This window comes from Aulostomus chinensis, chromosome 23 (assembly GCF_037954235.1).
Source record: "Aulostomus chinensis isolate RoL2024-O1b breed Wild chromosome 23, RoL_Achi_v1.0, whole genome shotgun sequence".
Lineage (NCBI taxonomy): Eukaryota > Metazoa > Chordata > Actinopteri > Syngnathiformes > Aulostomidae > Aulostomus > Aulostomus chinensis.
The window spans coordinates 20,883,003-20,896,943 of record NC_141342.1 but is presented as its reverse complement, the minus strand read 5'-3'; the positions used below and the strand labels follow the sequence as shown (position 1 = coordinate 20,896,943).

The 13,941-nt window shown below is 47.0% G+C and overlaps 1 protein-coding gene across 3 annotated transcripts in view; it reads left to right on the top strand.

Moving 5' to 3' along the window:
- The window catches only part of aatkb (apoptosis-associated tyrosine kinase b), a 42,826-nt gene that overhangs the window by 13,709 nt on the left and 15,176 nt on the right, over positions 1–13,941 (top strand). For 2 of the 3 annotated variants that reach the window (XM_086195079.1, XM_086195078.1), the window contains exons 2-3: positions 3,131–3,264; positions 10,320–10,461. In XM_086195079.1, coding sequence (XP_086051205.1) covers positions 3,131–3,264; positions 10,320–10,461 — 276 coding nt within the window. Of the gene's footprint in view, positions 1–3,130; positions 3,265–6,481; positions 6,838–10,319; positions 10,462–13,941 lie in introns of those variants that run through there. The other variant, XM_086195080.1, reaches the window with a different exon arrangement.

Genomic DNA, 13,941 nt, shown 5'->3' with positions numbered 1-13,941 from the left:
CGCTTACAAACGCTACAGCTCACGCCCAGTACAGCCTGAGACGGGTTTTGACGTGGTCCATTAGCTTCAAGCTAAATATACGTGGCTGGCTCTTTCTGCTTTTTGGAGTTACAGAGAAGTGATGCAGGAGAGAAAAAAACTTCTGAGCTCAAACACCAATTTGTGGGAACTTGAAATACACTTTCTGGGTGAAATGTTGCTTTACTTCTGCCCTTGAGCTCATTCATATCCCTTGGTTCTGAAGTTCTGGTTCTGGTTCTGAACCCCACACGGTGGCAATTCTTCCGCCGACTCCATCTCTGCGTAGCGATCCAGTGAGGTTGTCAGAGAGGCTGTTTTTACTTCTGCCCGCTTGGTTTTGGACTTGCAGATTCTCCTGGGGGAGACGATGCAGAGTACACCGCTCTTCAGCCTCTACTTCTTCTTCTTCTTCTTCTCTTCTCATCTCCTATCTTCTCTGCTCTCGTCGCCTCTCTTCTCGCTCCCTTTTCATCATTTAGTCATCAGGATGTGCTACACCACTCTGCCTCGGGAGGCTAAAAATGGCTACCACCTCGGAGCAGCTGAGAGCTATACGGTACTCAAGCTGCTGCCATCAGGCTGGAGAGAAAATAACAAATGCAGCATCTCTGAATGTCAGTCAGCGTTCTGTGAGCTGGAGGTGTGGTGTTGAGTAAAGGAGCTCTGCCAGGCAACGCGTCCCAGTGAACCGACAACCTCCAGCAGGAGACGTTTGTCTCTTTGGGCCTGACCTCATTACAGCTAACAAGAGGGAGGATGCTCACTATTCCGTTAAGATCAGCAGTCAATAGAATCGATTCCACAGAAGAGAACACTACAACCGGGTATTCTTGTGTGTTTGTGGGGGAGACCAGTACGGTGGCCCCCCAGGGACAAATATCGCACACAAAAGCAAACATTAAGACGTTCGATCAAAAACACACAAGAGTGGGGACACAAACAGAGACAGAGGAGCACAGCTGGCTTCCTGTTGCTCTTAGATTGATTTCTCTTGATTTTAGCTTTCATAGTGTTTTGATTTGGAAGTTCATGTCTTGACTTTCATGTGATTTTTAGTATTTGTGGCACTTTTCTTCCTTGTAACTGTCAAATTCAATCTCGCTCGTAACCGGGGCACCGTACCATTTTTCTTTTATTTTAACGTGTGGGACCACACAATCAAACAAGCTCCAAAATGAAATATGATTTTACCAGTTTTACCAGTAAAAACTGCTGGTGGTTGAGGTCAACAACTAGATCGATGTGTATGAGACAGCGGCGGCAGAATCAACAGCAACAGGTGAAACAATTCTCCAGTCATACAGAATAAAGGAGGTAATTCTACATCAAATGAATGTTGGTCCTTGATTTCCGATGTAGTATTACCATCTTACCTGGAGGATTTGTTAGTATGTACTACTTCTAATATCTTGTAGTACTTTGGAGTCCATAGATCACATAACTTGAAAGCTGCTGATAAAACAAAAGAATGAACGACTGAACATCTCCTGGATGTAGCTTTAGCATCACAGCTAACGGTTAGTGTCTGAGCCGCGATCACGTTCTTTTCTTTTTTTTTTCCAAGATCAAAACCTCATCTGATTTCCTCCAAATGCGACACCTGAGCCAAGGAAGGACTCTTGCTTTCAGGGTGATGTCTCTTTTATCATAGCAACAATTAGCATTTGTTTAACATTGAGTCTGACTGAGGGCTTTAGCCTGCTGGCGCCTGCCAGGATCCGTCTCCACGTTCCCTCCTTGGCGGAGCCGTGTGCTCTCTAGTTCAGCTTTGTATCAGACTTTTACTGCAGGTTCCTGTGTTCGCATTATTTTCCAGCTCTGCTCTTAAATTGTCTGTTTTCATTTTGACTCTGCATGTGTTTCCTCTAATATTAATGCAGTGCTGCATCGTGAGTCTTCCTCTGCACTGCTGCAGGAGCCTGGTGAGCGAGGGAGTTTTAAATAAACCTCAACACAGGCAGAATAGGTCTCCACTCCCAGCAATGACCCCCCTGACAAATAAAGAGTCATTAAATCAGAATCATCTCCGACTGCATCTCAAAGCACGGCATGGTTATTGAGTGATTTAGCAAGCTGGCTTTTTCCACCTCTGCTTCCCCCTCTGTTGGCGTCGTGTTGCCTTCTTTATTGACTACTCTGTTCCTAAAACCTCTGCAGTGCCCATCTAATCCCAGACTTAACTGTTAATTTCACATGTTCCTTAAAATTCTCTTATCCTCCGACATTCTGTCAGCTGACCCTCGAAACAACAGTGTTCTCTCTCCGTCCAATTATACTAAGAGCTGATGGTCTCCGAGCGCCAGTTGCAGCGGCTTTCCGAGGATCAGCACAAACTGGCAGCAGCAATGACTCTGTTTATCGTGTGTGTGTGTGTGTGTGTGTGTGTGTGTGTGTGTTGAGCTGGGTGGCACTGTGGTTGGCAGTGTGAGAAGAGATTTACGGCTGAAGGCAATCCTGAATGGCTGTTCGTCCCATCTGTTTCCGTGGTAACCGTTGCATTTGGGGAGCCATCGCAGAATGAGAAAGATAAATCATCCAGCTGCCCTCCAACAAGGAAGAGATATTATTTACTACAGTGGACAATGCGCACACAATGCAAATGGAGCACCATTCAAACCGCTGATGTTGAGTAAAAACATTTTGGCTGTTACCTGGACAGAGAAGTGAGTGGAGAGTTCTCCACTGGTGTGTAAGTGTGACCGCCAGGTACCTCGACCCCGCTGACTCTAGTGCTCAAATCAAAGCGATACTTCACCGACTTTTCCATTTTATATATGTTCACACATCTGGAGCTCCTGAGGAGGTTGTGGGTGAATAGTGAGCGCAGACATCGCCGTCCTAAGTGTCTCAATCTGATTCAGGGCATCCACATCGGCTCTGGGGTCCAGCACCGTGTCTGACAGACCTAGCATGGATGTTAGCGCTGCTAGCATGGATGTTAGCTGCTGGTGGTGCTAGCAGCACCTGTGTAGGTACAGCTTATGCACAGCTGGCAGCTAAAGCTTAGAAATGTTTGCGATCTTCTGTTTCAAAGCCGTGTAGCCAAAACATGCGTCACTCTCTCTCCTCAGCTGACTATCATTCTTTTTTCTGTCGCTGTGTCCTGCAGATGGCGCTGCGCTGAGCGGCCTGTCCTGGTCGTCCTCCCTGGCCGTAGTTGCCATCTCCATCTCGGGTCTCTTCACCTTCGCCGTCCTCATGCTGGCCTGTCTCTGCTGCAAGAAGGGCAAAATGGGCTTCAAGGTGAGCGTCCGCTGCAGATGTGAATAATCAGGAGGACGCGCTTCCTGCATAGAAGCGTATGGACCCTCACTCCTGCCTCTCATCAGACTTCACCCCTATTCATTTTTTATTCCTTAAACAGACACAAAAAGGAGAGGTTGCTGAGGCTGTTTATGCCTGTTTGTGTGGCTGCTGCAGACCCGTTCCTGAGCTGCACGCTGAAATGGGTCACGGCACCAGAGAAAATAGAACAGGGTGCAAGGAAGAGGCTGCATTTCACAGCACAAAGCCTTGATCTCGTCTGCTGCTGCATGGCTTTGATGGTCAGCACGCGTGAATCTCCTGCATGTTCACTGGTACGACAGGAAACTGCACTTTGGTATCAAACACTCGCCGCTGCCCAAATGATTGATTTTCTGATTTTTGTTAGGTTTTTAGAGCAAGAACACCTAAGTCCAAGAACACAAATGTGCTGTTGTGCAGCAGAACAATTTCGATCTCTGAGACACAGAGCCGTCATTTTGTCATGAAAGGACAAACAAAGGGGGGCCTCATGAAGACTAAAGGGTTAAAGAAGACGGAGTTCATTTTCAGAAAGAATGAACTGAACCCAGTTTACCCGTCGGTTCCACCAGACACGAGGCTGCAGCTGCATCCTCGCTCCTGTTTCACAGTTCCGTGAGTTATCACACATATTTTGCTGCTCTACGCGTAGCAGGGAAAACTTCAAATATACCACGTGAACAGCCTGAATCCCAGATGGTCACTGGAGACGTTCTGATGTGAGCTGACGGACGAGCAGCTGTCACCTTGGGATCGGGTCTGTCGGGGCGATGCAGGTGTGAGCAGTGCGAATCTGATTAGAGAGCTAATAAAATAATTTGGACAAATTAATCAAAATACCAACGACGCTGCTGAGCTTCGCATCTCGGTGTGAAACCTGATGAATTCCTGTCCCGACAGGATAAAGAGAATCAAAGTGGCTCCAGAGGAATCTTGGTGGCGCTGTGGCGCTCTGAGGGGAACCACATGATTAGACATGTCACGTGACTTTCCTCACAGAGGCAGGGACATGGAAGATTGTTTCGATAATGAGTTGCCTGCAGCTACATCTCCATCTTCTCTCGCTCCACTTCTCTTTTCTCTTTCGTTCCGTGTTATCTTGGTTGTCAGAAACACAGCGACGCCGTGATCGCAGGAATATCTGCAGCAATATTACGTAACATCCTGCAGGAAAGATGTGCGCGCAACGTTTCTGGCCACCCACCTCAGACCTGTCGGGGTGTGTCGGAGGAAGGGGCCCGAGTGGGAGGAGGAGGGGGTCGAGGGCGTGAGGAAGGGCATACCCATGAGCCCACAGCTCATCCGGCCTCAGGGCCCCATCTGGAATTAGAACGAGCCTCTCCCAGAGCAGGAAGAGGGAAGTTCAGGGGGAAAATACAACCTCAGGAGGAGGCCGGAGAAAAACCTCTCTGTCTTTCACAAACCGTAGAGAACAAGATGTCGCAACTCGCTGCTCGTCTGGAAGACACCAGTCCAGGTTTAGACTCGGTTTTGACTCTCTGGACCTGAACTGGTTCCGGCTGGACGGAGGGACTCCAACGGGACTTCTGTGCAGAATAACAGAATAACGTAAATATTGTAAATGTTGACTTTGATCATTTCTTGAAATTTGGAACATAAAGTGAAATCAACAGATGCAACATTTTTACGGTTTACCAACGTTGTAAAAGTACATTTTGCACTGTTGAAATAAGGACAGCCTTCATCATCTCTCTCTTGTCCTGCAGTTTGGACCAGTTTTCATTGCCATTTTGTCACGATTGCGACAGCTGATTTGACCTCAGAGCAGAATTTTTTTTTCTCCTTACCAGGATCTCACTCATGGAAACACTGTTGGATTTGAACATAGTGGCACGTGAAGAACGGAGCAAAATGATTAGAATGACGCTTTAAAGTTATAACACATGAAAAAAAAAAGTTACAATAATTTTATTTCAAAAACCCACAATCAATTCAAGGTGCCAACTTGCTATCCAGAATTTGAGAGGTCATTAAACGATGTTTGCAGAAAGTTATGTGATAACTGAATTAGTGAGTTTGAGAAATGCCGGAGGGCAGTTTTTTATTTTAATACTTAGGCGTTTCTCAGCAGTGTCCTGCGTGTGGCTTCATATTTATTTGAGGAATCAAAACGTGCCATCAACTCTCCTCTGTTTTTTTGGCAGGGAAGCGAATGAGTTTCATTCCCAAAGTCTCAAACATTTATTGTCAAACCTGACAGGTTGCAGTCGGGTCAAACGTGCCCCTGAGCCAAACCTCTTGAGCGCAATAAAAATCATCAATTGAGATTTAATGTTTGCTTCTTGTTTTGTTGTTGTTTTTTTTTCTACCGGGGGCCCAAAAAATAGACTGCATTTTCAGAGCGCTTCCATCTCAAAAGCCTCAACAGCACGGCTTCTAATTTGCATCAACATTCTCGCTCCAATGAGGTTGGTGTCTTGCTCGAAGGCACCTGGGCTCACGGAGCCAGGAACCAAACTGTCAGCCTACCGAAGACCACGAAACAGACATCTTTTCTTCCGGTGCTGTGGCAGGCAACGAGCGCTACGTAGACGGATCTACTTTCTGCACCGGGTGCAGGGATTTGACGCCGTGCCTCAAAACTTTGGCCAACAAAATCAAATGTTTGCCGACTGCAGGAGCGACTGCTGCTACTGATGAGAGATGGGAGGATTTAAGCTAAACAAGACTTAGCCCGATTTCCTAGATGCTAACACTTCCCATCCACTGCCATTCATTGTGCTAAGCTAACTAGCGTGGCTCTCAGCTCCCTGGTGCAGGGTCTCTATCCCCTCCGGGACACTCAGGGGTCGATGGACGTGTTTCTTCAGCGGCTGTCTCGTCATCTGTCCTCAGCCCCCTCCTCACAGGCGCTGGAGAACCAGTTCTGTGGTTCTGGTGTCAGGGCGCATCGCTGGGACTGACGGTCCAGTTCAGAGGTCGTCACAAGTATAGCGCTAACAGAACGTGTGTGTGAATTCTTGTCTGGTGTAGAAGGGGACTGCCCTGCAGATGTTCTTTGGCTTTTAGGAAAGAGATTGGGTGGGGGGGGGAGTGAGTGATGTCACGGGTATAATATGTGAACCCCCTCCTCCCACTTGTATTTTTCTCCCTCACATTTTTGTGGGGGCTCAATTTCTCCTCTCCCCTCAGGAGACAACCACAGGTTCAGTCTGGCCTGTGAACCAGGAGATAGGGCTCCTCCCTCTTCCTCTCCTCCCCCCCTTTCCATTTTCTCTCCCTCCATCCCTCCTTCCCTGCAGTTCCTGGGACTGTCAGCTACTAAGCCTCTTCATCTCCTCCTCATCTTCCCCCTCGCTGGATCCAACAATGAGACTCTCTCGGCAGAATGATGAAGCCTTTTCTCGCTCCTCCTGGCACCGCCAACCTCCCGCCGCCCTGCACCCTTCACACCAAACAGGGCCCCCGGGGGCCACTGAGTGTGTGTGTGTGTGTGTGTGAGAGAGAGAGAGAGAGAGAGAGAGAGTCCAGCCGGTCATGTGACAGGTCGTCCTCACCTGTGGAGGAAAGGTAAGCGAGGAGATGCTGTGGGATAGAAATGAGTCGAATGGAAACGACGAGTAAAGCTAAAGTTTGTTGGCCATGATGACGTCGTTGAAACTTTGTCTGTTCTCAAGTACTCGCCTTTGATGTGGAAGTGCATTTGTGTGCAAAATAAGAGTTACAGGAACAAATACTAGAAAAGTTTAGTTTCTTTGAGTCCTTTTTTTTTTTCAAAAATAAAAACACGTTAACACACAACATTTTTGTAAGTTCTGATAAGTGATACCGATGTTCTAAAAGTACATGAGCTACTGACATGTTTATATATTTGTTTTTTTCAGCTCCTTTTTCTCATCCTGGAGTTCAGACTGATTTTTTTTGTGTGTGTGTGTCATGTGACTGCTGATGTCAGCTGAGTCAATCATGGCTTCACCGCTGTGCTGAGGAGAGAAGAACTTCACTTAAAACTGATGAGTTTCGCTCAAACCTTAAATGAGGCGTGTAGAAGAAAACGGCTGTGATCAAAAGTCCCAGTTTTATGGACAGATTTGATTCTGCAAGAAGTCGGCGCTGCACGTGATCCCTTAGAGTCATGAGAATGTTGTAAAACTGTGTTTTCACAGCTTCTGGCCCTTTTACTTGAGCTCTCGCGTCTTAGTTGTGTGATTTTGTTTTGCCTCCTGACCCTGCTGGTGGACTCCTGGGCTGACAGGATTCTGTTGTTGCAGCTTCTCAAATGTGAATCTTGCTCCGTTTAAAATTGAATCATTTTGTGTTTCTGTTGGTTGACCGAAGCTCTGAGAAACTGAACTTGCTTTTGTTGTCCTTCTAAGTTTGACTGAAGGGTTTTTTTTTTTGGGGGGGGGGGGGGTCAAGTATGGATGTTGACGTGGAGAGTGAAACCACATGTTGAACAGGAGGGCGAGTGAGGCCGTGTGAAGATTTGAAACGGCAGATGATGAGGGTGTTCCTGTGTGTGTGTGTGTGTGTGTGTGTGTGTGTGTGTGTGTGTGTGTGTGTGTGTGTGTGTGTGTGTGTGTACTGTGGACAGGATGAAGTGAGACATGGCGGTGTTTATGTGAGTTTGAGTGTTTCTGTGGGTGTTGGGCTGCAGCAGGTCACATTTTTCCAGTGTTGGGACCCTGCTGCTCTCCAGCTCCCATCTAAGACACTTTTATTCTGACATCCGGTATGTGGATGCAGCCAAGCCCCCCCCCCCCATCCTCCGCTTCATCCTGCCGTCTTGATGTTCAGCAGACAGAGGGAATCATTCAGCAGCTCCTCGCTCATCATTTGGGCTTCAATAGAACACGCGAACATAGACGACTCGTGAAAATATCTCACGATAGCAGCCTTTTTTAAAAAAACAAACAAACATAAAAGTAGCTTTGGCGTGTCTCTGAGAGCGCATCGCTGCGACAAAATAAACAAAACAATTTAAAAAGATGAAAGAAACCCTGGAAATATAGCAACAGAAAAGATGGCGGCGGCGAACAAAAGTCCCGCCCCCTCGCCCACACGGCCAATCAGCTGCTGAACCATGCGAAGACATGTAGCCAATCACCTTTGGAAGCGAACCATTGAAGCTGTAGGAAGTTGCAGGAGTTGAAAGATTAAAAAACGCACCAAAAAAACCCCCAAACTGTCAATACTTGATTGACAAGTTGTTCGATGTTAGCAAACGTGTGACGTCGCCGGTGCCAGCGTGAAAGGCTGTGCCGCGAGGAGACGTCTCAGCCCTAAATCACTGAGCTTCACTGCGCATTTCAGTGTTACGATACATGAAATCTTCTAATCTGTGGAGACACCAGACCAGCTTTGTTTACACAGTGAGTCACAAGACAAACACGGACCCGGGCCAGGACAGCCCGCGTCGCTTATCATCTTCATCTGGCCAAAAATCATCAGTTTTGGATCGTGTTCTTCTTTCGCTGCTTCTCATGGAGGAGAACGAGCGGATTGTTTGACTACTTCAGTCATATTTTTTGGTTCTGCCCATTGTTACGAGATAGTAGTCAGTTCTGGTCCAACCCTGTCTTTATCTGTGTGTGAGCCAAAATCAGTCCAGATGCTCAGGAAGCGTTCCAAAAGTGTCATAGAGCCGTAATAACTCTCGTCCAGTCATAGATTACACTTAAGGTTGATGTAGGGGTCGTGATGTACGTGAGCCGGACTTGGGCCAGGGAAGCGGGTGTGTTCCGGGCAGGAGAAACACGAGTATTTGCCGGATCAGTTTTGCAATCTGGGATGTTTTTTGGAACAACGTATTGTGGGAGATCAATTATTGTCTTACACAATGATATTGATTTGAATACAGATCTCGTGCTGTTAGATAAATGGTTGATGAAGTACTAACTGGGAACAATAAATATTTGTTAAGGTTACTGTGTTTAACGGGCGGCAGCGGTCCTCACTGTGGCCCCCAGCAAGAAGGTTGTGGGTGGAGCCCCGGCTGCAGCACGGGGTCTTTCTGGGTGAGTCTCCATGTTCTCCCTGTTCCTGCTGGGTTCTCTCTGGTACTCCAGCTTCCTCCACAGTCCAAAGACATCAAGAGGGACCAGGTTAATCCAGACTCTAAATTGACCGTAGGCGTGGCTGGGAGAGCCAATGGTTGTCTGTCTCTATGTGCTGGCCCTGATGGACTGGTGACCTGTCCAGGGGGAAGGCTGCTGGGATAGGCTCCACCCCCACCACCCTCAACAGGAGAAGAGGGAGAACATGGAGGGATGGAGGGATGGGTGATGGATGGACTGTGTGTAACTGTAACTAACAGAATAGAAGTAATGGGCTCCAAAAACTTGAAAAATAAGCATAATAAAGATAAAAAATACATTTAGGTGACATCTGCATTGTAGCCTAATACCACAAAACTTTAGTTACGCAATGTCAAACTTAGTGTAGCTCATCGAGTCCAAACTCCATTCAGAAAACTAGTATTTTTAATATTGTTTACTTGTTGTCTTTTGGAAAAAACACAAAAAAAGAATTAATTCACACGTTGCACAAATCAGCATCACGATGTCGCTGCTCTGAGTTCTGAAACTCGCTGTGCCGCATGTGCATGGAAGCGGGAATGGTTTACCGTACGGTAACTGCATGGGCACAGCAACATTTAGTTTTCCCTCAGGACCTCCACTGGTACAGGGCAGCCATGGGGGTCATGTGACAGAGGATGTCAAGAAACAGAGTATCTCAGAGGCGCTTTAGACTGACGGTAAAGGTCGAGCCATCAGTCGGATATGCAGGTTTAAATGGTCAAGTTACTGCGGTGTGCTGCACACTCCTACGTCACGTGACCCGGGGACTCCAAATCAGTACCAGATATTAGTCTGAGAGTAGCCACTGGTAACTTGAAGTCATGATTTTGTCAGTCGTTTCTTCTTCTGCGTCTTCTTCAGTTCAAGGCGGTTGTTTACCTGCTAAACAGTGAGCCGGTTGTTGAATATTTGAGGCTCTTTGCTTCTTCTGGTTTGTCAAGTGAACTTGACATTAGCGTCTCTGTGTTTCAGGAATTCAAGAATGTCGACGGGGACGAGTACCACGCAGACATGTCCACCTTGGCCTCGCCCGCCTCCCTGGGCAGCCCGGACGTCTACATCCTGCCTCTCACCGAGGTGTCCCTGCCGGTTGCCAAGCAACCTGCCCAATCAGGTGTGTGGATGCCAACCGCAGTTCCGTCTTGACAATCTAACAAGTCGCAGTATTAAAGGGGAAATCTCATGCGCAATCTGCATACAACGTAATGTGATCACGAGTTTTAAGTGATCATTTTAAAAGGAAATTCAAGACTTTGGAAGAAAAAAAACGTCCCACTTCCGTTTTCAGTTTAGTCTCTTAGTAAATCCGTCAAATCCCAACGCTACTTTTATCGAGATCCACATTTTCCTCAGCTGTCGAAAAGAATAAAAAAGATGATGTCAAAGCTAAATTGTTTGCTCAAAGAATATCCAGTAATGACATTACTTTGATGGTTTTGACATTCACATCTTCAGTGCTTTTGCTGATGTAAACCTTGCAAAATCTCTGTAAAGGTGCCAGAACCTTACAAGAACAATTCCAGCGTGTGAAAGTAATTCAGGAGAGATGTGTATCTGGCGTTTGTCAAAGTTTGTCCCTGGAGTGAGCACCGCCCTGACCGGCCTCAGTCAGCTGGGCCTCCACCTCTCCCACAATCCCTCACTGCATGTCCCTACAGAATGAACTCTTTAACTTTAACGCTCTCCCACAAACATCTGCCGGTCGCATAATAACGAGCAGGCGGACGTCCTACACTGCTGCTCGTCGGTATGTACGGCATGCCGGAGTACAAAACCCCAGTGAGAATATTCCTCTGTCACTCTCCCCCATCTGCTTCTATCAGACAATGGTCCTGCTTGTGTGTTGACGGGCTGATGCAATCTGACGGAGATGCTTTATGTCAGGACTCCAGTTTGAAACGTGTACAAATCAACTAAAAGGATGAACAGAGCGTGAGACATTACTGTGTCTCATTGGTTAGCGTGCTAGCCAGCTAGCCCATACCTGACTCCTCACAGGACTACAAAACATCCCCCAAAAAATAAATTAAAGACCCCATTGTATGACTGAATCTCTGGGTGGATGCCCACGCTGAGCCTGTATTCCAACAGAGGGCGCTGTCTACATTAGGAGTGGACTTGAGACCTCAAGTTGCTTTGTGCTCACTCGAGTGACGAGCTAGTAGTGTTAGCCGTTATGATGATGGAATCCATGAACCGGGACTGCATCCCGAACCTCGACAGTTGAGAAGCTCCCAAATCCACTGAGATCAGTCGGGATGCTCGGAACTGCTGGTTTCCTCGCTTGAGTTTTGACGAGGAATGATTAGTTCATATTCGCTGCTCAAGGATGAAAATCCACGAGTAACGCTCACTCAGAAAAAGCAGAGGCATCTGATGAGGCACTCTAGCTGTCCAAGCTAGCACGGCGAGTGGCCTGGAATGCTACTTGTGGTTAGCACCGCTGTCAACAAGCTCGTCCTCTAGCTCGACTGCAGCTGCGCATGTTGACTCGGCGAATTTGGTTTAAAAGGAGAGTCAGTTGTCTCCCTCTTACGCACTCCTCATTACAACAGAGATCAAAACTATCTGGTTTATGCTGGCTTTTAAAAATCCACGAGTTTCTGTGCAGACAAGTTCCTGTCAGCTAACGAAGGTGATACTGAAGGGATGGTTCTTGGCGGGCGCTGTTTCAGAGAGACATATCTCAGGGTCTCATCGTGTAAAAATAAACATTCTGCATGGCTCCATATGCTTGTTTTCTCACTACTTTCTGTGATTTGGGTGAACTGACCCTCTCGACATATGCTTTGTGTTCCGTGAATAATAGAAACCATATGGTATTACAGCTGTGGCCGGGGTCAGAGCTTCATCTCTGGACGGCCTCACCCACATCATGACATCATGAGGGGAATTGTATTTGTTTGCTTTTTCCACGAAAAATGAAGTGACAGAGATGGATCTATCTAGGTGAACGGCTACTTCCTTACATGCTTTCGCAAACTTCCCATAGTTCTGCTTGTTTGAGGACGGCTGTTTGCTGTCTCTTCAGTTTGTCTCCTTCCAGCTCGAGTTTATTTTTACAGCAGCACTTACTACAAATATAGCTCTTGGGTGTTCTTGGGTGATATAATATTAAAACCCAAAAGCTAAACATACAAAAACAGAATGAAAGAAAGGGTAGAATAATAGAGGGGAGAAGCACTGAAGCAGCACGGAGGCAAAGAAAAAGAATGCGCTGGAACCAGGCCTGGAATCCTGACGATTTAAGGCCATTTGGCTGCAGCGGGGGCAAGTTTTTAAGGTCACTGAGGCTGAACAGGGGGGCATTAAGGCCGTCAAGCCCTGATTCGACTATGTTTAAGGCGTAAGATTTTACTGGGTCCGTCTCTGTAATCGGCCCGGAAAAACTGTCACTGCTTTAGATTTTAATGCTACTTTGTGGTGCTGGAGTTTGATGTTTGGGGTTCTGCTCCCATTTTCAACTGTAGGTTACAGTTTAGGTGAGCTTTACACCCCCAAAAATGTATTTTGCCTTTTAAATACTCAAAAATAGGTATATTGAGCTTGAAAAAAAAAATGTTCTTGCTATGTGACTCCAGAATGTAGAAAGAGCCAGCCATGTTCGTTTAGCTTTAAGCTCGTGGGGACTGACAGCCAACAACAGCAAAGGTGTCCATATACGAACTGTCAAGAACATCGTCCATCATAATCCACGCCGTCTTTACCTTCCTTACTTCTCGGATATTCTACTGTATACTCTTTCCAGTTTGGCGCTTGCTCACCACAAATGACCAGCTCGCACAATCGGTGGTGGACTCCTGAGTGTGCGGCTGGATCAAGGAGACGTGGATTATATTTGACAGTTTGTAAAAGGATGTTTTGCTGTTGTTAGCCGTCAGTCTCCAGAAGCTCCACGCTGAAAATACGTGGCTGGCTCTTGCAGCATTCCGAGATCACAAAGAAGTGATGCAGGAGGCGAGGAAATCATCTTTGTAAACTCAAGAGTCGTGTTAAATAGTACTTGAAAGGTGAAGTACACTTTTTGGATGAAGTATTGCTTTAATTAAATTAAAGTTCTGGCGGGGCACTGAGGCAATAAAGAGCAGAAAGAGAGGCAACAAGGGCAGTGACAGTTCCTACCCTGACTGTAACAGTAATCCTTAAAAATACTTTAGTAGTGATTCGTACTTTTTGTGGTTTTAAGCAAACACACCAGTCTCATATTTCCCATGCTTCCCGAGAGTGGATATGGAGCTCAAGTACTCTAACAGCTTTGAGTAAATCTGCTTACGTTCAGCCAATATTCCCATCTCCTCCATCATCCCACTGTGCACTGGGGCTGTCGATGGAGTATGAGGGTGGGTGGAGCTCCTAATGAGACCCGGTACTGTAAGAGCTTGGCTCGGTGTGCTGCCCGCTCCCCAGGACCCACCCTGATGCAGCTGCTCCGAGCTGCCGGCTGCACCGCAACGACTAACGCTGCTCACACCCACTCAGAGGAGACACGAGCAGCTACACAACCGCAACTTTTGTGTCGTTTTGAAAATTCCTCCCACCCCAAGCGCATTACTTGCTCACACTATCGGTCGCATACGTGCTGCCGTTTCTAATT